Here is a 25,558-nt window from a genome sequence, read left to right as displayed (position 1 = left end):
TTCTCCAATCTATGTTAATTTCTGTTGAACACTGTATTTCAAAAGCCTTTGTTTCTTTCTCAGTAGCGGAGCCAAAAATAATAAATGATCATTGAAAAATCATGCTATTTAGATATTTAGAGACTAGAAAGTCTCCTTAATACATAGAGAAAATGGAAAAATTTTGAATTGAACTGATAAATTTCTTCTAAATTTACTGTGAAAAGTTTGCAGCCACTTTTGACTTGTTCCATCCACAGTTTAAGGTACTTTAGGCACACAAAGCCCAACCGAAACTCACAGAATTACTTCAAAGAAAAGGGGCATTTGCAATTTTTCTCATGCAAATAAAAGACTACAGAGATAACAAACCATGTGTTTGCTGAGTGTTCTTTTGCAACCATTGCTTATCTGAGAAAAAGCAGCTGAAGATTATAAAGTCCCAGAATTCCTAGAAGTACCTACTTCTAGGAAGTAGGTGAGAGGAAGGCAGCTGGACAGTTTCACTTTTTTTGGAGTGTAACTTAGACACCCCTTTTATCAGTGGAGGCTTGGCCTTTGTATTCCCTTTGCAGGCTACAAGATCATGGAGGTTTAGTAGGAGACTTTAGGACTTTATAATGATGACCATTTCCACACAAGACAAGTCAGTACTTGCAGACAGGCTGATTTGGCTACTTCCAACACTCTTATGACCTGAAGGCTGCAGGCAGTTGTCTCAAGGCCAAAAGACAAAGGTGCCAATGGCAGTGCCGGCCATATGTCACTGCTGTTCCTTTGTCAGGGCTTTGAGCCCTCCTCAGAGTACCTCAGCCCTAGCCCCACTCTGCCTTGTGTGTGTGCTGGGGTGAGCTCTATGGCATTGCTGTCCCTTCTTTACCTGAACTAGGTTGGGAAAGGGAAGCTGAAAACTAGTAAGAAACACTGCCACAAAAATTTTGATAATGCAGCTCTACAATCAGTATTGTAGCACCTCAGCCATATGGAAGGGTGGGTATATGTCACGGGCAGCGCAGACTTGGACATTTTCTGATTAGATTGATTTTTCTTAAACATCTGTCGCTGCTCCCTAGATTCCATGGAAAGGACAGAGCATTATTCACACAGTTGCTAATCTGGCAACTCCACGTCAGGGTCACTGGGAAGAGGGAAGGACGACAACGGAGACCTCTGTGTTTGAGTCACCCTTTTTTGCCCAGCCCTCACCTTTCCTGATAAAAGCCCTGCAGCCACAAACACCTGGGTTACAAACCTTCACAATGTGTCCCTGCCTTGGCATATACACTCTTTTTATAGTGACTATTACCCTGAGTCCTGTGACGGCTGCAGCATGGAGTGAAAACAAAGTCCCTGGAGAAGATGAATATCCCCCTCTGTGGGACCTTGCCCCTGAAAACCTGCTGGATTTCCCAGTAAAGGACAACAAAATTGTCATCAATGCTTGGAACTATCAAGAAAGACTGGGAGTGTATAAGAGCTTGCTAAATTCTTCAGCCGAATATTTTAGTGCCTTTGGACTCCAAAACATTGGCAACATTCTCTGGGGATTACCACTGCAGCATGGGTGGCAATTTCGTACAGGTATGAATTATGTCCTTAAAATGTTAGATTAGCAAAGTATTTACTGGATCTGCTTTGAGTCTTCCTTTCCAAGGTTTTTGCCCCGAAAGCCCAGCGTAGCCTCAGTACGTGTAAACTTTGACATGCTGAGCTAGGCTGCCAATTTGAAAAAGAAATGCTGAACGAAGAGAACACCCTTGCCTTGTTGAGCAATAGCTATTAAAATTCCTAATAGGAAGAGGTCAGAATACAGAAGATCTGTGGTTTAGATGGGTAATATTTCAGCTAGCAGAAAATCTTTGAAAAGGCATTCCCAGTTGTTCCAGCAGACAGATTTCAGGGCCTGCACTGTGCAGGGCTGCTCTTAATTTGTTAACTAATAAGCTTTTATTTTTTGTCAATGGTTGCTATAGGTAGTTTTAGTTTAATTTCTAATACAGATAGTTAAAAGTCCACCTCTCCCTGTGAGAATTTATTTCCATTTGCTTTCATGATCAGTTTAGAAGTAGCCTCATTATTTTCTAGATATGGTTTTTACAAAAATTAAAGCTTGTTCTGTTTGTTGAGGTTGTTTTGTTTGTTTGTGGGGGTTGTGAGTTTGTTTTGTTGTTGTTGTTGATTTGGTTTTGTGGCGTCTTCAATTTTGTCCAAAATCTAATGGTTTATCCCCTAAAAGCTTGTTTTTATCTAGGGCAGTCATTCTTGTTTGCCTGTTCATGACAGGGAAGCAGACACAGAAACACATGTGAAAGGTCCCTTAAGGCTAAGGCTGTAACATCTTATCGGGGGCTTTATCAGAGAATGCATTCTCTCAGAGGCTGCTTCACACACAGACGCCGGTGAAGCTTTCCTTTCAAAGCCAGAGCTGAACTCGCCTTGTTCTAGCAATCAAAAAAAGAGGGGAAGAGGGGAATAAAAGTCAAGGATGTTTTCACGGACTTGTGCCTAGTGGTAACAAGATGTAAGCAAATGTATCTGTCTGCCTGTTTTTTTCTTTATTGGATATAATCTGCAGTGGTGGTTTGGCTGAAGCTGTATGTTTGGAAGAAGCTAGAGGTGCTGCAGCTGGTGGAGAAGCAAGGCTGCCAGCATTTAGTCACAACTAATGGAAAATTAACTCCTAAGTAAAAATTAGGAAAACAATGTAGTAAGCAAAATCCAAGCAGGAAACTAGCTGGCAAACAGATAGCAACAAGAAGAATTTAGTTGGAGTTTAGTCAAGCTTTTTCCTCTTTCCCTTTTTTATGTATACAAGAAGGGGAGAGGCTAGTGCAGCAGGAGAACTGACCCACTGTGAGGCAAAGATGACTGGATGTTGGAGCTACACTTCAGTGGTTACCTGCTGGAAAGGATCTAGTTATGCAGAATGGCCTCTTCCAAAAAGTGAGGATGTGCCTTGTTGCAGCAAGGATTTCCAAGTAGAGATGAGGGACATAGTAGATGAGAAGAAGATTTGCACCTTGTTGCATAGATAGGTAAAGATGTACTGTCACCTACCAGAGAGTCATAGGACTGGTCCTTAGACAAGGAGATATATTTTTGAAATTACATGACCAGAAGGTTAAAAAAAATACTAAAAGGTTTTACAGTAAAAAAATATAAGAAGTTGAAAGATAAATAGATAAGGGACAAAGAATAACATAATTCTGCTGCATTCAGTATTGAGGTTAGCAACAGGCTAAACCTAACTGAGACAGGCAGCTGGGATAAACTAGTGAGGAATGGCTGAAGTGTTTGTATGTTGACTTAATAAGCTTGGACATACAAAAGCAGGATGTGAGTCCAGAGTGCAAGACAACAGATCTTTAAAAATACTGCAAAAATTGTTGAATTAACAGTTCTGTCTGGTCTTGAAAGTTATGTTACTGAGAAAATATTTTTATGGATATAGTTCCGTATAAACCATAAAGAGGAAGCGAAGCTGCTACTTAATAAGAGCAGTACAAAGATTTGCAATAATCTACTCACGGACATAAAATGAAATCAGTCATTTCCCTAAATTTACAGTAGAGAAAATTATGTTGAGACAAAACGGATGTTAGGAATGAGACTGTGGAAGGACAAATTGTCACTTGGGAGATGAAGCTAGACTGGGAGTCCTACCTACACAAACTGAGGAAACTGGGTAGTCTCTACCCCCACTTCACATATAGAAGTACAAATTCAGGAGCAAGAACTTTGAGAAAGATTCAGGCACCATTGTATGTCTGAGGAGCAGGATAGGTTGTACCTATATTAAGAAGAAGGAAAAGTGGGATAAGAACACAAAAACATTTGTCTTACCTCAGCAGTAGATGAGACATTAGAATAAGTACAGAGGAAAGAATAATTAAAGACATAGAACTAAATAGAAAAAGGGATAAAGCAGAGCTTACATGAATCAAAGGTAGATTGTGTCAGGCTAACTTGATATTTTCTTTCATTATATGAATGTTGTTTTATCAAAGTCCAGAAATGTATTTCCTCCCTTTGTAAAAGCAAAGCATAGGACGAAAATTTTTAATGATACTTTACAAGATAAGAATGAAACAGGGAACTGTAAATTTGGTAAAGGAACACTTGAAGGAGAATTTAGTGATGAGTGTTGCTAAGAGAATTACACAGCTAAATGGAGGATGTGCTCAGAGTTCTTCATCAGCAAGATAAGAACAACTGCATTTAGCATTTTCAGTAACAACCTTTCCACAAAAAATAGTGGAGAGATCTTGCTGGTGGGATAACATACGGCTGGGGACACTGTCAATACAGAGAGACACAGTTTAGCTTGGGTAGACCTGAAGACTGAAATAACGATCATGTTAAGCACAGAGAATGGGAGGGAGTAGAGACAACAAAAATGGAGTATAGACCTGTAAGCCCAGCTAGTAATTACTACATATCTTATAATTATCACTGATACTGCCTGGGATTCTTCATTTTCCCAAAACACCAAGGCTAACAATCTTTCATAAACCTCATATACAACTCCTTTGCAACATTTTGTCTTCTTTTCTTCTTATCCTTTATCCTCCCCATTCATCTCCTTTGCATACCAGTGATCTATTGTGCCTATTTTTGGCACTCCCTGTTGAAGTAGAATATTGAAAAATAGAATCTTTCTGTTAATATTAAAAATTATAGTTTTTCACTAAAAAAAATAATCCAGTTGAACTGCAATCCTCATCACTGCAAGTTCATGTGCTCTGCTAACGAAAGATATGAGTTTGAGCACCTTGCGTGCCCCAGAGCACAAGCTCTGTCCAGTCATCTAGGGAAGATGATTAGGATAATTTGTATCCACATTGTTCATGATCATCTCTTCTTCTTGAGCAAAAAGTATCAGAAAATTTGGTTTGGTAATGAGGTTTAGTTCTAATCTGACAGAAACGATGCTGTCTTCATTCAGCTGACTTGTCAGAGAGTAAGTGCTCTGCAGGGCAGAGTTTGAGAGCTTCTGGAATAGCTCAAGTCATTGGACTAGACCACAGTAATTTCACATCATGCAATTCAAGCAGACTTCCTGACACACTACATAATTACTTACCACTTCATATACATGTACGTTATTCTTTTAATACTTGGGCTGTTTCTTCACATCACATGCTTAAAGTAAAATATGCCTTACATGCTGTCACAAATAATTGTGAAATGTCTTGCATGTTTGCTACAGCATAGATGCTTGAAAACCTTGCTAATCAGTTACAACAACATTTGCATGCTTAGCTTCACAGTAAGGCCATGTTTGTATGCATGATTAAACTGAAAGGGATTCTGTATCACACAACCCAATTAGGTGAGACAATTACTAGTACATTTAATTTGTGCTATTCTGCTCATTAAGCAGCTCTCCTGCACTAGCAGCCCTACATCTATTGGAAATTATGCATCAGCTATGCGTGTGTTTACCTCTCTATGTGAATATATATTTACACCTCTGTAAAAATATCACTGTGGTGTTCTGATTTCAAACAGCTCCATAAATTCACAGGGAGGCATAAATCAAACTGTACAACACAATCAAATTACTATGCACTGAGAGATTCAACTACTCTAGGAACAGTAGTTTATGAAACAAAGCAACAGTAATTGTTTTGCTTCTCTGAGCAAAATTCTGTTTGCTTTACTCCTACATATTGTTTTCATCTCAGTAGGATTTCTTGTGTGAAAAGTTTGATAAGTATTTGTTGTATTATTTCATTTGATTTATTCAGGTAGGTTAGCAGATCCTTCTGGTGCAACTTCCTGTGGCTATGAAGATGGAGACCTCCTGTGCCTATCTGTAAGAAGCTGGTGGTCCTGTAAGTATATGCTAACACATTGTTCTTCTCCAGAATAAGATTAGTGTCCTAGAAGGCTATTTCTAAATCTTTCTTCCCCTTAGAATTCTCTATTACAATGTAATTTCCATGTTATGTGATGTTGCATTGCAAACTTGCAGTAAGACACCTAAGTGTGAGTAAATGAAAGTTAGTTGATTTTGATAATATGTTTGAGGAAGGAGAAAAAAAACCCAAACTTGCAGCTTTAAAAATGTTTACACTGCAAAAATTTATGTTAAATAAGTGGGAAACACCATGACAGTTACCTATATTTGTAGATATTTGCCGTTTTCAATTACTCCACAGCAGATTTGTTCAGTTTAGATGCTAGCACTTCAAACTAAAACCTTGTGTGAGAATGTCAAGCAGGAATCTTTGTGGTTCTTCCAATCACCTTTGGTTCTTTTTCCCATAGCATGTTCTCCCTCCATCACTTCTGTCCCTTGCTCCCTCAGCTGTCTTGCTGTCCTGTCCTAGGTCCCCCTTTCCACCAGACCTGCCAGCAGGTTTCAGCGAGCAGCTGTCCCTTCCCCGCCACAGGAATGCTTTGTTGAATGAAGCTTCTGGCTGTGAGCCAGCAATTAAATGTATATGTCTTCAAGTGAACAAAGGCACAAGCACAGAGAAAATGTCAAATGTAAATCTAGAGTAAAACCAAAGCCGACTGCGATACTCACTCCAGCTTCAGTTTCCCATCTCTGCGGTTGGATAGCACTACATGCTCTGTGGGAAGGCATCCCATGAAGTGACAAGTAATAAGAGTCATTTCATAGCCCTGTGCAAGCAGGGCACCCTCCTGGAATAGAAACCACCACCTTTACCTTCTCAGTGTTTGCATTCCTGCTCTTCACTTACTTCTAAATATTGCATGTTTGCTTGATATCAATTTTGTTGCCTCCAAAAATGTATAAACTCAGCCTTGATTTAGCCTATTGCAGCAAGAACATGCAAAAAGTCTTTGAGACTGCATGGAAATGTCTCTTACTGTTCTGAGTGTATGAGTGCTTTCAGCTGTCCTTCAGAGCTGGCTTCTCTGGTACGAGTAGTCATAAGAAGCCAGGAATGAGTTTAAAGAAGAAACTCACATTTAATACACCCCTAGGTGTATGGGAAACTCCCTACTTAAGAACATCAGTCTTTTTAGCTCACTGTTTTGGAGGGTTGGTTGGTTGGTTCAACCAACCTATTCAGGTTCATACACCTGAATAGCATTCCCGCTCTGTATGTATGAGCAGTTTTGTCAAGTATGATATTGCTGCCAGCCACTCCTAGTGCCTATTCTGAAAACCAAACAGTTTACAGAATAACACACTTTATTAACAAACACACTGATTGTAGAAAACTGTGACAGGTTAATATTCAGAAATTGCTGTTGATAGTAACAGACTGCAGAAATGAATTTGAAGCAATATATAGACAAGCTCTAACCACCAATTAAAGCTAGCTAGAGATAATAATTTAGCTTGCATAGAATGAGGTTCTTACTCAATAAGCATCCCTATGGGGGAGAAGACAGGTTCAGCCTTTTGACTGATCCCAGAAGTTACGATTGAGTCTTCGGTGACCTCCCTCCCTACTTAAGAGATATTTATATTAATTTCTTTGAGGAAAGGGAGAAGCTAAAGTTAGAGTTGATGACATTTCATGTTGAGGTGGAGTTTGAGTGACTTTAGTCATTAGTATATGTAGGGCATCAAAAGTAATATGTATTTTTGAGCTGCATTGTTTTTGATGGAGCATAATCTCAATACCACTGTGTTGCTCTATCCTTTGTTTCATACGTGCCACTCCATCCTCCTCATCTCATCCTTAGAGCAATACACCAAGCTCCCTCAGTGTTCCTGTACAGACAGTCCCTGGTGAATTATAGCCAAGGTATACACTCCTTTTTGCTGAACTTTGTTTTGTGGTCTTCTCCCCAGAAGGTGGAACAATGGTTTCCCATTAGTAGGACAGGGATACATGGTCGGTGGTCAGGTTTTGGTAATTTTGGTCCTCGCTGCTGTGATTGTATAAAACATACCAGGGCAGCCCATGGCCTGGAGACCATAAGCAAATGACTTTTCAGCACAGCAGCTCAGAGGCACCCACACAAAAGAGAGAATAACGGATTTCCAGGCTTTACTTCACTGAAAGTTATTTAACTTTATTTCTACAAAGGGGACACAATTAAAAGGAGAATTTAAAATTCTCCTTTCAAATGTGGAATATCAAATAACCCTATGGGCACTCTCACTGCAGACATGATTTGGCAGAGGTGAGAAATGAGCCTGAGTTTCCTACGTGCTGGATCTGACTGCTCCAAATTATGGATCAGACCAAAGGAAGCCATCACCCCAAAATAAAACTGGACAGATAAAGTGAGGTAGTTTTCAGGCAGTTTTCAGTGTGTGAAATATTTTTTAAAAGCAAAATGATTATTTTCCAGTAAAATATTGCTAGTATTTGTCTTTTCATTGCTTATAGGTCTAGGATGCAAAGAAGGGGATCTTTTAATGAAAACAATACTTGTGGAGTACCCTTTAGTCCTTCTGTACTTAGTTTGCAATTAATATTTGAGAGGCTTTTCTTGTCCTGTCTGTGACAGCCTAAAAAGATTTAACTTTTTTTTTAATAGTGTTTTCATTTCCGGCAAAGTAAAGCCCTCTGTAAGCTCATGCAAGGCTCTTAAAGGACAATATATAAATGAACATTACAAATCATATCTAAATTAATACAGATGACACCATTAGTGCATTTCAGTAAATATGTCCCACTGCTGAACACAGTTGTATCAGTGGCAATTTGAAACGGTTGAATTTGGTGTGGGACAGAGTTCACTTTTCTATGCAGGAATTTTTCATTTGCTTGTGATTAACACTTCCTCCTTTTTAATTATTGTTACAGGTATGAATTACTACCTGGCTGTCATACCCTTTCTGGGGGCAGTGGAGGCTGGCCTCTTTGGGCAGCTGCCGTTCAAGGTAGAAATACTGCCACCAGAGGAGCGAAAAGATGATTTCTGTTACAGTGTTGCAGACTGCCGGTCTCGCATGCCCAAGCTCATGGATGAGTGGAAGGCCTTTTTTGAAGTAAATAATGTTTCTTTCCCCCCCCCCCCCCCATAGTTTTAGAAATGAGACCAGAATATTACCTTTAAAAACTATTATTACTGTCACTTGTAAGACTCAGAGAGCTTAGTTTTCTTTCAATAACAGCTTCATATAAAAGCAAGAAGCAGGAAAAATGAAAAGCATAACATAAATTGAGTCAGAGATAAGAAGGCCATGATTTTTACTAGTTATGGATTTTTCTTTTCTTCCTTTAAGATAATTTCTGTAATTTGGCCTCTGTCCCAAGACACTGCTTTGTTAACAATTATATTTGTATTCTTCCAATACTGCTTATGTTAGCAATGCAAAATAAGCATGTGAGATGGAACACTGCCATTAAGAAATGACCTTGGGTTGGTTTTATAAGGTTCATTTATTCCTTTAGACATCTAAAAACCTGAAAATGTGAAACTTCACTCAGAGGGACACTTATTCATGTAAGTAGATATTGTCTTTCCTCCACATTCAGCTGCTCCCTAATCCCAAAGATGACAATATTTCTTATTTCATAGATTTAATAACTAATTTTTATAGATAGACTACTACAGTCAACATTATTGTTGGTAGTCAAATAATTTATAATGATCTGAAAGCTTAAACTATAAGTTCCTCTTGGCACCTCTGAGTGAAGGTAGAGGGTTTGAGAGACTTTGAGAGTTTTTGAAAGACTGGATTTGTCTTCATAAGATCATTTTTCCTACGCAGCATGTTTCAGAAATTATTATAAAATATCAGCTCCTCAAATAACCGTAATTATAACAATTAAGGCTAATTTTCTTGTTTTCTGAAAATCTCCAGAAAGTTGTGGCCAAAAGGATAGAGACAGGTTTTTAAGGAATCCAATATTTCATTGCAGTAGCTTCCACGGAAGTTGGATACAAAAGTCCACTGACAGAATACCTAAAGCATGTGGATAAAACCCTTGCTCTGTTGCTGTCAAAGAACAGCAGGTCCCACTAACTCCAGCATGGATACATATTCATTTTAAAAATTTATATTAATCATCTTTTTGTCCCTATGTCAGACATTATATTTACATACAAAGCAGCACATTCTAACTACTCAAAAGCAATTTTCCTTAGCTTGTAAACTCCTTATTTTGTGAAGTATGTGCGCAAATAAAATGCATTGTGTTTCGATCTCCCCTTTCATTCTCTGCCTTTTTTCCTCCCTATTGCTGTAGTATCTGCTATCTACAGAACACAAAGCTGTGAGCCCTGCAACCTTCTCCTCCTTCAAACTGGATGATGCCCTTGGTCTTATGTGGAAGGCACATGTTACCTCCATTGCTTATGCACTCCCTAAGTTCCAGGACAGGTAAGGGGATGAGAAAGGTGGCCAAGGAGGATCTTCCCACCTCCATGCCTCTTTGGAAGGGTAGTATCCTAACAAAGTCTGCATGAGCTTTCTTACTTTAGGTATCTACTCTTTAGGCTCTGCTCTTCTTTCCACTCTCTCGGAGTATGGGATGACCAGTGAGAGATGGCTGCCCAGACTGTGATGGGCAAGTAGGCTGTGCCCTTAAAATGAGATGTTGATTCCCCACTGGGAGCCAGGGCCTGATTCAGGAGCTGTTTTGAGTCTGGGCAGAGGCAGTAATACCAGGAGAAATTAGGTGTAAAGTACTGAAGGAGGCTTTAGTTCACTGTGGCACTAAGACCACTCAGGATTTTATACTGAACAAAAACATTTGGGATAAATGATCAACTAATGTGTTCTACAGGAGATTTCAATTATTTGTTACATTTTTTTATCTTCATCTCTTTCAGCTTAAAATATCTCTCTGATCCAGAAGCAAATTTTGGTGAAGACTGGTCTAATGCTGTAGATTTCATTGGGGCCACACACTTCCTTACAGATTTACCAACCACAAACAAGTTCCAGGCTTTCCTGCCCTCAAGGATGCTTGTTGAAGGGGATATTCCCCCATCCATTAGTGACTTCAGTCCACAGCAAAATAAAGTTCTGCTTTCAATGAGAGCTCTTCATAAAGCAAATAAATTAACAGGTATGAGACTGACCTACAAATGTATGCAGTCCATAGATATTTAATATCTTGTTCTCTCTACATAGCTTTCTCCATATGAATACAATGAATTTTTTATATAAAGTACTATAAACACTTAGAGACTAACAATAAAACAGTTAAAAATACAACCATAAGCAAACAATACACCAGAGAGCAAATGCAGCAATGGGATAATACTGACTACATGTGGTATTTCAGTGAGACAAATGCATTTGTTAAGCAGATGACCTTACTTTTTTCCCCCCAGTTTTCATAAGAACTTTAAAAACACAGACACTAGTGTGTGTTTCACCAGTTGAATGTGGAAACATTAAAGCTGTAAATGAATTTATTAGATCAGTTGAACAACAACAACAAAAAGTAAACGATCATGAGTAAGAGTTTGTGAGTTCACAAGTGTTCTAGTTTTCGTTTTTGAGAGAATGTCATTTGTCCCAGCAAAACTGTATCCTTAGACAATGCTGGCTTCTTCATCTTCACCAAAATTAGTCATGCATCACCATCCAGCGGTGCGACATAGAATTACACTCTTCTGAGGATTCAGTTCATGCATAGATACTGCTGGGTTGGCTATTTTTGTTTGACCTTTATGAAGCAAAGTTATTTTGAATCTTTAAATGGAAATAGAACGTAAAAATACACTGGAAAATTAGTATGCCTAGTTATGGCATTCGTGATTCTCTTCTGTCCATATATTTCAGTGAAAATTCTCTCACCAGTTGCATTTGCAGCTGAAAAAGATGTGAAATGAAGCTCTCGAATGTTACAAAAGAGCACCCTCCCATCACAGAGTGCTTCCCTCCCACTTTCCATATAGCATTATTCCTCAGAATCTGAATAAGGGTCTTAACAGCTCTATCCCCTGCCTGGTAGTCTATGCCACAGCTCAGGGTTTCTTGACCTACCTCCAGAGGGAAAAAGGGGCAGAGCAAAGAAAAGCATGACCAGTAGGATGGCAGGGAGGGAGAAGAGTACCAGGGCAGCACAGTAGGTGAGGATAACAATGCAGGGAGAGAGGAAAGGAGATATCAGTGCTGAATATGGTAGATGGAAGGAAAGCGAGAGATGATGTTTCGTGCAGGTGCAGCCAAAATAAAGTTCATAGCTGAAATCCTGAAATTGCTTTGCAGGGAAAAGGTTTCCCTGACTCTGCTCTAAGGGATGAACTTTGAATTCAGCTGATAATTAAAGGCCAGCTAACTCAGGCTGGTGACTGATTTGCAGATGAGAAAAAGAAGCTTTGAAATATATTTTGTCTGGATGCACAGCGTCAGCAGGAACCTGAAAGACCCTACACTATTGCTAAAAACCTCAGGTGAAAAAATGTGACATAGTGTTTTTGTAGAGTCAGATTCCTCAAAATTTTGAATACGTTCTGTGAGATATAGAGTCCTCTTCTGGTACTCCAAACTTCAACAGCAGGTAGAGGGATAGACTAGAGCAGCCAGTACCTCCTAGGATGGGACTCCATCCAACCAAGAGTGAGACTTCATTTCTTGATTCAGACTTTGATTACTCTTTATTTTCTTCTAGTTGCCTCTGCTAGTCCAGCAGGAACTGTACTGAGAGAGTGCTGTGCTACCTCTAAAGCTTCTCAATCCATGGACAGTCAGAATCTTTATTTTTTATGCTCTGCCCCTCACTGATACCCAAAGGTAGAGCAGCATATGCCACATTATTCAAAACCTTTCCTGCTGTCCTCACCTTTTCTGCAGTCCTCTTGTGGTCCTCCTAGGCAAGAGGACTGTTTGCTTCCTTCTCCTCCTAATTCATTCCCCCAGTACAATACTGTGCAAATTCAATTCTTCAACGTTGCCAGTTTTATACAAAAGCATGCTTTGCAGGAGAATAACTCTTCTCAGTTTTCTAGTAGACTTTTTACCCTCAAATTTCCTCTGTAGACCCTTTATCCACTATAAAGATCAGTACTGAGTGTAGTGAGGAGCAAACAATGACTATCCTGCAAACTGGTGCTAATGTTAGGTTGGGCTGGCCAGGCACACTTCCTAGAGGGCCACAGCTTATTGCCTGGACATAAGTACTGGGGATTATTTTCTTCATTAGCTTGAGGTCTTAGCTGGCAGAAAGCACAAACTATAGTTATAGAGTGAAAACCATATAGTTATAGAGTGAAAACCATATAGTTATAGAGTGAAAACAAAGACAGGCCTAGTTATATCTACCACACTACTACTTCATAAACCATGAAGGTATGTGCAAGCACAGACCAAGACCTTAACATGAGTCTTCAATCATCTTGACTTGCAACACTGGTGACAAGGGAACAAGCCCGGTTGTCTCTCAGTACGAAGGATCCTGAGCTGAATGAATGGCCTGTGTCTCCCTACGCATTTGTAGGCAATTATTACCCCATCAGCAAGCTCCAGCTTTGTCTACTTTTCACTGTCCACAGGAGAGTGGCAAGTGCAGACATGTATTTCATCCCTTGCATGCTGCAAGCTGCATGTGCTCCATGCTAATTTGACAATGTCATGTTGTGTTTCTTTCCAAGGAGGACTGCTGCTGAAGCTCTGGCAAAAGGCTATGACTAATGAAGCAGGAAGAAAAATGGGCCGAGAACTGCTTGAAAGCTTGACTTTGAGCCAACAGCTTGACCTAGTGGGAATTTAGAATGATTTGGAAGGAGATGATTTGACAGTGCCCAGTTTCTTGAGAAAGAGCAGTTCCAACATTGTTTGATTTTATCTTTTAGCAGACGTGTCTGGTAATCTGGCTTTGGTAATTTCTTACAGCAGGATTTCCTGAGAAACCATGTGTGCATCTCTCTCATATTGAATCAATATTTTTATCCTTAATTTTTCTAATTATCTCATTTGTTTAACTCAATTCCTTATAAATAAAAGGCCTCACAGTATATGTTACTTTACTACTTTTTTGACTTTATAAATAGTGTATCATTATTGGAGACAAAATTAAATGCAGGCAAATTATATTCTGTTTCAGACTGGGTTTTTTTGTCCCTGTAGACAGGGATTCCACCAGATATGGAATTACTCAGGTCCTTGACGGTCTGGATGAGCATCAGAAACTTTTCTTTGAAGTTCTGATCAAAAACCAATGTCTTGACTGTTTCCCACCAAAGCTGTTATTTTGCAGACCAGCTGCAATCAAATTTGAAGCTTTCAGGCTTTTCAGGTTGAATACTAGAGTACAGATGGATTCCCTCGGTAGGCTGCTTTGCAACAAGTAAATGCCTCGTGGTAGTGCAGAGCCCATCCAAAGAAGTCCTGAAAGCAAATTACCTCATTCTGTAGCTGCTTTTACATGACAACAGAGATTTCTGGTTTTTGATTCATTACACTTACTTCAAGAAAACTTTGATCTATATATTGATTTATGTGATTACGTATCCTGTATAAGCACAGGATGCTTTTCCATTCTCCCATGTCTAATCCTCTTGTTACAGTGTGTCATATGTTAGATTTGATTACTGAGGAAGAGAAATATTTGCAATGTTTGTAATCTCAGTGCCTGGCACACTCAGACCCAAGTGCTGATCGCAGTCTTCATGGTGATAACACGTACTGGGAATCAATTATAACTTGGAAACAGAGGTTGTGGGGAGGTGGGACAGGGAAGTTTCTTGGGAAATCTGCTGGCTTGGATCCTCCATCTTTATGGAAACTCCCTCTGGAGAGCAGGCATAGCTGGAGCTCCCTTTCCATGGTGGAGTGTAGGACCACTGCCTGCTATATCGTATCAGGTTATAGCCTGCACTACAGTGTAGTCAAAGATAACACAAGTCTTAGACTCATAAGTCAAAATCAGGAAAAGCAGAGTTCTTCTGACACCATTTTAGGTCTGCCTCATAGTTTTGGTTTCACCCAACATGTCAGTTGGTAACCCACTCCCACAGCACTCAATCAGAAGAAGAAAAGCATGTGCCACTTGCTCTTCTACTGGAGCACAGAGTTTCATTCTATTGCACTCACACACCATGTTTCATTTGTAGCCATTGTAGAGATGACCTTTCTGACACAAGCAACAGTCCAGGATTTTCCGTGGACATTAGAGGTGACATTTGAACTTTTCCTCCATCAGTAGAGTGACTGAAATAAGCTCTCGCAGCCTTGCTGGCCACTGAGCAAAGGCCCTTCCAGCAGGAACCCTCTGAGGCTGCCCTTAGGAGCCCACCCTCCCAGCAGGTTGACCCTGGGGTGGGAGAGCAGCCCCCTCTGCATGCCTGCCAGACACAAGTCCTTGCTGTCTCTTTGTACTGCTGATTCAGCTTCAGGTAACAGGAGAAACATCAGCTCCTCAGGAGGCTCCATGTCTCCTAAATTATTGGCCATATGCCAAGGAAATGAATGAAAGGTGTCCAGGCACATGGCAATGGGGTTGGAACTAGATGACCTTTAAGGTTCTTTCTAATCCAAACCTTTCTATGATTCTATGAAAAGGAAATTATTTCTGTCTTTCCCTTCCACTTTCCCAGTTTGACTGGTCCTTTCTCCCCAAACTTGCATGATATTTGCACTGCAAATTAAGAAATAATTACCGACACATTGAGCAGTTAAACACTATTCTGTCCTTTAATGTCCCAGGACAAAGGTTTTAATTATTCATTGTCACTTAATGGATAAACTCTTAATGTACCATCATTAGCTAACAATTTTCAAAGGAAATACATTAATGAGGTCTACTAAAATGTGGGAGTTTTTACCTTAATTACCTGGTTCATATATCTGAGTAATTAGATTCCAACAGACTTTAGGTATAATCTAAAAGTAATCACCACAGCTGCCAGCTGCTAAAATATTAAGCTAGTTGTGCTCCTGAAAACTTTGAAAAAAATTTTTGACCTTTTCTGTGGTTAACTTAGATTTAACCTAAGGCTCGCTTTGAGAAAACAAAAAGAGCCATTAATACAAACTTACAAACTGCACTTGAGAGAATATTTTTAAAGCACGTTTTAAAAAAGCAAATAACTCCTTACCTGAATTTATGACAACATTAAGAAATATTTCAGATTTTTGAAAAAGAGTCATCTTTCTAATACAGCATCAAACACTTGTGTATTTTAGACACTTTGTCCTAATCCAACAACTAGTTAGGTAAAGACTTTAAATATTGGTCAATGATTGCACTTTGGAGGTTGAGGAATGTATGAAAGTTTAGATAAAATATGGGATGGGAGCAGAGCCTGTTACCTTGAAACGGAATAGATGCATTCTTGTAAGAAAACATCTGGGTATCAGAAACAGATAGAAACAGAGAAGAGCAGCAACAGAAAGCCTTAGAGGTATGGTAGGTGTCCTTGGCGAGGAATGGGAGAGCACTGGAGGAGCCTGCTTGCTAGTTAGAGCTAGCAAAAGCTGATAACTACCAAAGCAGGGGTTTGCCCAGCAAGAAGGACTTGCAAAGCATACGGGTTTTTCTTACTCAGCATTAGTCTGGGGTTTGCAGCTCTGTTCTCATACCTGTTACACATGTAATCTCTTTACTGAGGAATGCCTGGCATTACACAGGACTAGTTTCTGTTTGACAGAGGTGCTGTTAGAAGAAAGCATAACCACAGTTGGCTGCATCTCCAGAAAGCCAGGGAGATAAATTTCCATATGTGCCTACAAATAGCAAGCCTAAAAGGACTAGAAAAAGCATCTGCGAGTGAAGAAGGGAGGTTTAGAAACGAAATGTAGCACATGATAAAGGAAGAACTGGGGAGAATAAAAGCCCACCACAAAACAGCCTGTCCATCCTCAAAACTTGGATAATAGTGCTGAACACCATGCAGTGCTCCACCCCGCCCCAGCTCTGTGGGGTTGATGGGGAACTACCGCCTTTGCCTCCTCAGTCTACTTGCACCCAAGGTCACCCAGGCTCATTTTAGGCGGATCAGCTCCTTATGTCTGAGAGTTGAGCAGTTTTCAGTGCCCTTCCTACAGGAATGATCACATTTCTGAGGAATGGTGAGAAATGAGGTTCTCGTCCTTGCCTACTCTTTGCACTCTTTGCAACTAGGTATACAGTCATGGTAAAATGGACCTGCGCTTTACAAATACTGTCCTAAACTATTACCTAATAGATATGTGTAAGGGCTGACCTCTCCAGCAATCTCCCTTTTTTGTTCCAGAAGGCGAATGGCACCCTTGTCCTTCTCTAGGAATGATACCTCTCTCTTCACAAAACTGCAAACAGAGGTCAGCAGTCATTTCTTTAGATTTCTTAGATATCAAGACACAGAGGTCACAGGGCCTACACCCAAGGAGGTCATTTGCAAAGATGCCAAAAAACTATTTTTTTTCAAGGAGGAGTTGGAACCCCAGATTTCCCTTTCCCTATGATCCCTAACCTGTGCAGAATTACTTGGGCATTCCTTCCCAGCCTATGCTCCCTATTGCACTTTTTGTGGTGGGAAAAAGTACTCTCCACACACCTGCCAGGTGTGGAGGAGAGCAAAGATATTCTTGCCCAGGGCAGCCTCTAATCTGGCAGCTAGGAGGTTTTGCTGGGAAGCAGATGTAAATTTGCACTCTGACAGAAAACAAAATGACCTAATATAAATACTCTAACTGTAGTGCACAACATTAAAAAACTCCTGCATTTCCCAAACCTAAACTGTTCCACTACTTTTTTAAACCAGGGAATGCTGCCTGCCCCTCTCACCAGGTGTTGTGAGCTGTGGACCTTCAGTTCCCACTACCAAAGGTAGTGAGGTTCGAGACGATGCAGTCTTATAACATTTTCCCTCATCCTAACATCAGTGACTTCAGGAGCATGTTGTCTTTTCCAGAGCTCATACTGAACCTTGATATACTGAGTGCAAAGAGCTGGCAACTGAAAAAGGTATGATATTTCCTTCAGTTTAATTTTTGAAGAAAAATTCCAGCTTGATACCACCTCTCCCACTGCCACTTCATTTTTGCACAAATGCTGGACACCAGAGCACTTGCTGGGCTCTGTTCTATTTAAGTTTGAAGTGCTTACAGCCTATATCCACAGTGGCATTTGGGCTCCTAACACCTAATAGGACATTTTTGATGCTTGTAAATCTGAGTCTAAGTTCCTTTTGGATTTAATTCTCTGTTCAACAAAGAGATACAATTGACCATGAGGTATTTCAAGAGCAAAGTGCATGGTATTGAAGTGCTGTGCTGCCACAGGCAGCGGTGGCAAGGATCCCTGGAGGGCATAAGGGAGCTTGGGACTGCAGATCTGCCTGACTGCACCAACTGGAAAGGGCTGCTCCAGCTGGGAAGCATAGACAGTCACTCAAAATGGGGTTCAGAGGATGAGGAATGGAGGCAGAATCACATAAAGATTTGTTAAAAAGCATTTATACCTACTTAAAACATGACTCTAGGAAAAAAAAACATGATACTTTAAAAACGCTTTTTAACTGATTCATTCCTAATCAAACTCTCCAGGACAGAAAATGCAATAAAATAAAATCCTTAATGTCTTTCACTTTCTTCTACAAACTGTTTGTAGCTGTGGGAAAATTTGCATGAACTGTTTGTGTGCATGTTTGCAGGAAGGGGCTGCAGCAGGTACGGTGGACAGATAGTGGCAGTATAAACCAGCCTTCTGGACTAGGAAAGTCATTTTAGAAAGAAAGGTTCCTTCTACCTCTCCTTTTGTGCGATGTTAGATCCCAAAACACTAACAGATGTGATCACTGAAGCTAAGAAGAACAGGCAGCTGAAATAAGGGGGGAAAGTAGAAGAATCTTTTTGCTGACAAAGTAGCTGCAGTGCCCCATGAGGGGCAATCCTCTGAGCTCCACTCAGACCCTTCCTCTGCACCATGGGGACCAGGGGGATTACAGAGGAACACTATTTCCTAGAAAGAAAGATCATAACATCTGAGGCTGCCCTAGGAAGAGTTACTGCTTTCTGAGGTTGGCCTGAGCCTCCAGCTGCTGGCACTGCTGCGTCCAGAGCCTCAGGGACAATGTCACAAGAGGACATGGGAACAAGGCATGCACATGTACAGGCACTTCTTAGATCCTGATGGGATCAGCCCCTTGAGACATCATGTAACCTTCTCCACATACTCCCAAATCTTAATAAACATGAGGAATTTAAAGTTACATGAGAAAATTTAAAGGGTCAGATTGAGTTATCCATCCCAGTAACCTCTCTCTCTGCTGGGGGCTGGCAGCAGTGAACTGGGACAAGAGCAGCAGCAGCAAGGCAAAAGCAGGGTAATCTCTCCTCCTACCCAGCCTGCCAGCAGCTGGCAGTCTGCACTTACATCAGACCCACATGGTTTATCAGTCCTAGAGAAAGAGTTGTAAAAGGCTATCCTAGAAAATAAAAAAACCTATGAAAATATATGAAGTAAGCTTATCAGAGACATGTTATTGCAAAGCACAAGAACTCTTCCCAGCACACAGATGCATTAAAAAAAAAAAGAGGAAAAAAACAAAACAAAACAAAACAACAACAACAAAAAACCTAAACCAGCAAAAACCAGCCACTAATACATGAAGCAGAAGCAAGAAAACTTTCTCTTCAGAGATGATCAGTTTTAATATGGTGTCAAAAAGTTGAAAATTAAAGGCGCACCAAAGCGGGAAAATGTTAGGGCAGTCTCAGGAGAGGTAGGAAAGGTATCATATCAGTTAAGTGAAGAGATAGCAAGAATAAAAGGCCGTTTCTTATTGGGAGCATTGTGGTAGATAAGTGTTCCTGCAACATATGTCATTTAAACAAAAGAGCTTTTGGCATTTAAAGAAGAATGCAGGGAGAACATTCTTCTTATCTTCCCAGGCACAAAGGCTGGATATATAAAAAATGTGCATATTGATCATCCAAACAGAAAATGCCATCTCACTAAGGGCTTATGTACACATGGAGTGCTGTGGAAGCAGCTGCTTCTGATCAGGTCCTCAGTGAGAACACACTGGAAATACTTCTTAGCATTAAAAGAGATAAGCCTTTAAGCTAACAAGTCTGTGCAAAAGCTTATGCCAATCTTTTGCAAAGCAAATATCTTATTATTTAAATACACTTGTATTCTCTTCAGGCATAGTGATTGTGGTCTGTGTTTAGCTGAAAATGGCTTTCCCCTCTTGAATGCAGTCTTCTTGAGCATTAATGTCTGGGAATGATAACCATGTCCCTCAAGGACTGCAATGACATTATAGCTTTGTCAAACATGTATTAGCAAACAGTATGAAATCACTGTGGTCATCTGTATGGCATAAGGGAATCACAATACTTATTAAGTCTTAAATATCAAACACAAGCCTTTTATTAGGACCTTACTTTGTGCCTTCTCCCTGTTCTCTGCTTTCCTCAGCAAGACTGGATGCCCTTTCCTCACAGCACAGCACAGCACCACGGCCTCTCCTCTATGCCAGAACTGAATGCAAGAGGCACTGTCCCTCTGTGTCATGTAAACTGAACAGCCAGGCTAGTTCTCATTTCTGTGATAGGGCACGATGCTGGCTCATGTGCCTGAGGAAAAGATACAGGCCTTCACTCAGATCAATAAAACTCATTCAACTCAGTGAGGTTGAACATACAAGACATGATTACAGTATGGGACAAGGGTGTTAGAACCAGACTCCTTATGTGACAGGATCTATGCAAACAAGAGAAATTGCTTCTTTGAAAGCATTTTAAAGGGAAGAATTTGCAAAAAGGGCTGATGAGCCTGGGTTTTAGATCCCAAATGCTGACGTAGAATGTCTGAAAAAAGCCTAGGTTTGTTGGGAAAGTTACTGCATCCCACCTCGTTCACACTCATCCTAACACTTAGAGCAACTAATGAGCACCTTGTTTTTTCTAGACTGTCTCATGCTCTCCTTGTATGCCAAATGCTCCAAGTCCTCAGTCATCTTCATGGTCCAGAACTGGACACAGTAGTCCAGATGTGGCCTCACCAGCGCTGAGCAGAGGGAAGAGTCATCACCTGCTGGCACCATTCCACCACTGTAGCCCAGGAGGCTGTTGGTTTTCCTCTCCTTTCTATCTGCAGAAGCCTGGCTTCTGATACTTTAGTGAAGAAAAATTGTGGTAGTAATGTATCATACCTTTCAAACATTCAGCAGATGACATCACCACATTCAGTAGAAAAGTAGGAAAAGAGAAAAAGAAAATCAGCAAAATGCACAACAAATTTCTTTTATTCAAATACCAGGCTGTACTTGCCAGTGAAACAAACAGGGCTGTTTTGAGCTGCTAGAAGAGAAATACAGATTTTTGTGAAAGAATCCTTAAAATTTATTTAAAATATCCAAAAGTGATGTGTCAGCCACTTAAAAGTTCTGTACACATCTGCAAACTGTGTTAACTAGTGATATGTGTAGAATCAGAGTACTCTGAGTGATACTTTTAATACTTAAATGTTCATCCTCATTAAAATCAGTTACAATTTATCTTGAATAAATTAATGTGAGACTATTAAGAAATCCTAAATCAATTTGCATTAGGGAAAATTAATCATTCAGTAGAATTTTAATAGACAAGTCTGAAGATACTACAAAGAAAAAGTCTTTTCAAGCAGACAAGAAAGTATTTTAAGGTATTTTTGTGAGCTTTTGCTTTTAAACTCCTCAGTAGGACTAAAAATAGATATGCCTAGGCTTTGTAAAAATGTTCTCTTTTTCCACCCTGCTGTCTGGGATTTCTGGATATGTCACTCTGATCAAGTTGCTGTTGAGTCTGGAGACTGTTGGCACATCAACTCTGTGTTTACACATCAGTTCTCGATAGTTTTCCCTGGAAGTCAAATCACTGCCAGAGGGTTATGCACCTCTCCTAGGTCTAACACTTTTGGATACACAGTACTCACTATGCAGGAGTTGCATACAAGGACTAGGTTCAGTACCACCCAAAGATATTAAGCGCACCCTACCTGCGCAGCTCGTGTGCTCGCCCAAATCGATCCCAGACAGGAATGTGGCAGGTCTAATATCAGCATCGATTACACGCTTCCTGCTAAGCCCACTGAGATTCTCATTCATATAAGCAGAGGTTCTCCCTGTCCCTACTCAGCACTCACAGGCTAGGGGGCAGGACACAAATGAAGGTCCCTCCATCTGGGCCAAGGAGGTCCTGTATCCTTTCGGATATCATGCAACCATTTTGCTCTCATTTTCATTTCCAGTTGTATGAAGTAAAAGGAAATTCTTCAAAATAAATACTTGTTTAATTTAAAAAAGAAAAGGTTATGATGCCTCCTGTACCTTTTCTCCAGTGGGGTGATGTTGACCATTCATGGGTGTTGCAGAGAGGTACTTGGGGCTGCCTCTTCCCCCAATCCCTGCGTGGGAATATGAGGTACCGCAAGGTGTAGGTGAAGTTCTTCAGCATTGCTTTCCTCAGACTTCTTAAAGAGGGCAGCACGTGCCTTTATCTCAGTTTGTAGAGTCAGCACGAACACTAACCTTTCAGCTCCAGCTTCTGTCCATCGTTCCTGGCTGCATTTTCAGAACATTGCTGAATATAGTAGTTCTAGTGTGATTCTAAACATTAGCTGTGCAAGGGGTTATAGAGATGCAATGCTATCTAAGTTGGGCATTCCTGGGCCTTCTGAGTAGCACTTCCCTCTGAGAGGAGTGGCACTGCTTTCCAGGAAAAATTAAATGTTTTGCAACAGTACTACTTGTACATTGTTCATCATCTGAAAGAGTGGCAGAATCTGGTAATTTCCAGTTTTGAGCCTTAACCTGAAGCATGTAAGATTGGCCAAAGAAATTGGCCAATTGTTCACCTAAGACATCCCTTCCCTTTCTACCTTTCCCTTCTCAAAAAAGCCTAAGGAAACAATCCTGCAGCTGTTTTAGTAAGGGATGTTCCTTTTGCTTATACCCTACAGTGATTCAGGAAATAACTGGAATTTCAGGTGCAATGAGAATGAAGGATTGGACTAGGCATTATTATCTGAATTCATTAATAAATATGTACAGAAGAACTCCATCCCTTCAAAGGATTATGAGACATTAGCTGGTTTGACTTCTTCAGGACAAGTAAGCAGTTTATTTTCGTGGGGGATTATTATAGCTAAACTACAGCCTCATTGCTCTTCATGAGACAAGAAGGACACTTTCATGAGTAGCTTTTTCTTACAGTTGTGGTCAATCTTAATGTGTGAAGGACAGAGCTTCCTACTTGTTTCCAGTTAATTTCAGAATTATTTTGCTTCAGATGTTTCTGAAAACAAACAAAACAAAATGACAAGGTGAAATGAGAATTTTTACTTTTGGATCTAAAAATTGCACAGAGAGTACAGGTGAATGAGCTCGAGTGAAACTAATGGCTGCAAGTTAGGGCTTGTCTGTGCTGTAAAATGGTTTGTCAGTACCATTACACCAGCAATCCCAAGACTACAGCAAAAAAATAAAGCTAATATATGACTCCAACACAGCTATGCCAGCAACTTTGCCGAAATAAGTGAAACTCATACCAGTAAATTTTTCTTCTAGCTTATGCAGTTTAGGGAAATATTTTACCTACATGGGGCCAAAGAACTTATCTAGTCAGTATAAACTGTGACTCCAGCAAAAACTTTTCCTAGTGTTTCTCCACTATGATTACAACCATGGTGCCTGTGTCATGTTGCTGGTCTGGCAGACATGGGGGAAGAGATACCTCCCTCTTGGAGAGAGACTTCCAAGATGTGTGCCCTGGGGCTCATGTAATAGAGGTGTAGGCCTGGAGGGAAGTTAATTAATAATTTAATTAATATTTAATGGCAATATGCCAGTGTACTAAGACTTCACTAGTGGACTCTGTTCCCAGCTCTGCAACACTATAAAAATGTTTGAATTTGCTGTCTGGGGGAACGGCAGTGCTTGTGCATGCAGGAAGAACATCTAGAACATCTAAATAATCGTGGTAGTCTCCCCTGCTCTTAGAGTCTCTGCACCCACAACTGCTTTGAGACAAACTGTCTGAAGTCCTGCTTCTGTCAAAGCTAAGAAGTGATCTGCAGCTCTAAGCGCAGCACACCCTTTAGTTGCTCCCTTCTTGATTCTTTCTTCCTTCTGGAATCACCATTGGTTGCAACCCAGAAAAAAGCTCCACTTCACATATTAGGGGAAAGTGGCAGCTGAAAAATCACCTAACAACGAAAATGAGCAAAGTAGATGATGCCCCCAAATCTGCACTGAAAGTTACTCTGGAGGGAGACTTTCAAAAGTGCTGAGAACACACAACTACATTCATGGATTTGGGTTCCTCACTCCAATATCCCCAAGGCTACAAAGTTTGCTGCAGCCTTTCAGCCAGAGGCTTTTCTAAGACAGAAACAGCTAACTTAGAGGGTCAGTGGTACAAAAGCTCCAGAGAAATGTCTTAGAAAAAGAGTACAAAAGGATTAATGAAGACGTGGCAGGGTCAGAAAGGCTGGTTTTCATTTGTAGTACTGGCTCTATATTTCAATTATGAAGGAACCTGAATTTCAGCACAACCAAGGTAAAAAAAAAAAAAAGTTGCTCCTCAATCTGTTTCATACAATTACTTTAAAAATTTGGTACAAATTGAAAATACAAAAATCTACTTTGCCTAAACAAAACCCCCTCAGCTGTTGAGTTCATGAGAACAGGAAAACACAGCTGTGTATTTTTTTCATTCCCTACTGCATTACTCTATCTTTTCTACTCTTCCTTTTTTTTGCCTCCTATTTAATAAGCATAGAAGGTTAGTCAGCTGAGACCATTCCTTTTCCGGCACTTATGTGCAGTTCAAGTCCAGAAAGCAACGTCCTGAAACAGTCTGACACTAGTACTCATTTTCAGCTCTCCAGGCAGCTGGACCATGTTGTTTTGATCCTTTTTCAGCCATGAGATTACAAGGAGCTATCAGGACTGGAGACAGAAGCTGCCTCCTCTGGTTTTGCTGCTATTCTTTTGTTGTCATTGCTGTTCCTGCATGCATGCCTCTCATTTTTGTCTGCAGGGACAGAGGAGGAGACATTACAACAGCACCACCGGTATTCCAATTCAATGCAATGGACCTTTTCTCTTCCGATTTTCTCACACCCAAGAAAAGCCACTCTTGACATCTTTAATACCACTTAAAAGACTGTCAAACTGAAGGCTTTCCTCCTTAAAAAAGCAGAACCAACTCATGGCAGTAAAAGAAGAGAAACTTGTTAAAAAGAAAGCCACACATTTTAAATGCTTCCAGGGTGGTGTGTTTTTTTCTTAATTTCTCTTGAATCTTTAATGAAAGGTTAAATAAAATATGTTAATGATGGTTGTTGCTATAGCAAGCTCAGGCATCTGTAGTGAAATCCCTTGCTTAATTTCTTATCATTCTGGAGTGATGAGGTCATGTTAACATCATTGACCCACTGGGCCCATTTTTTCTATCAAAATTAACATAGTAATGACCTGAGGCAAGTCTCCTTTCTTTCTCACTGTTGCTTAGGATGAGGACTAGCTCTTAGTAGTATCATCCTGGCATGCTTCAGCCCTGACTGTGGAAAGATTTTGAGGGTGACACTGGTGAAGCACTGCAAATAATAAATACTGGGGTTTTTTAAGTAGACCTGACTGTTGAGGTTTACTTCTTTATTTCATTAAAACTATTTTTCCTCCTAATGACTCTATTTAAAAGTAATTTAGATCAATAGATTTAATTTTGATAGATCATACATACCAAATAATTAAAAGTGGACATTAA

The 25,558-nt window shown here is 40.2% G+C and overlaps 1 protein-coding gene across 1 annotated transcript; it reads left to right on the top strand.

The window, feature by feature from the left end:
• Positions 1-1,238: 1,238 nt before the first annotated feature.
• On the top strand, positions 1,239-13,769 carry C3H6orf58 (chromosome 3 C6orf58 homolog). Its single transcript, XM_032681732.1, has 6 exons — positions 1,239-1,560; positions 5,730-5,816; positions 8,724-8,908; positions 10,113-10,246; positions 10,699-10,937; positions 13,471-13,769. Exons 1-6 carry the CDS (start codon positions 1,239-1,241, stop codon positions 13,587-13,589), a joined length of 1,086 nt encoding a protein of 361 aa, XP_032537623.1. The 3' UTR covers positions 13,590-13,769.
• The last annotated feature ends 11,789 nt before the right edge of the window (positions 13,770-25,558 follow it).

Source organism: Chiroxiphia lanceolata, chromosome 3 (assembly GCF_009829145.1).
Source record: "Chiroxiphia lanceolata isolate bChiLan1 chromosome 3, bChiLan1.pri, whole genome shotgun sequence".
In the NCBI taxonomy this organism is placed as follows: Eukaryota; Metazoa; Chordata; class Aves; order Passeriformes; family Pipridae; genus Chiroxiphia; species Chiroxiphia lanceolata.
The sequence above is the reverse complement of the archived record's forward strand: the minus strand, read 5'-3'. Positions and strand labels throughout refer to the sequence as shown.

What these genes read in the sequence shown, in the direction of transcription:
- C3H6orf58 (XM_032681732.1), top strand. Translation starts at nt 1,239, where the DNA reads ATGTGTCCCTGCCTTGGCATATACACTCTTTTTATAGTGACTATTACC. An exon ending in TGGGTGGCAATTTCGTACAG is followed by an intron (nt 1,561 to 5,729) that starts GTATGAATTATG and finishes TGATTTATTCAG; the next exon opens with GTAGGTTAGCAGATCCTTCT. An exon ending in TAAAGCAAATAAATTAACAG is followed by an intron (nt 10,938 to 13,470) that starts GTATGAGACTGA and finishes TTTCTTTCCAAG; the next exon opens with GAGGACTGCTGCTGAAGCTC.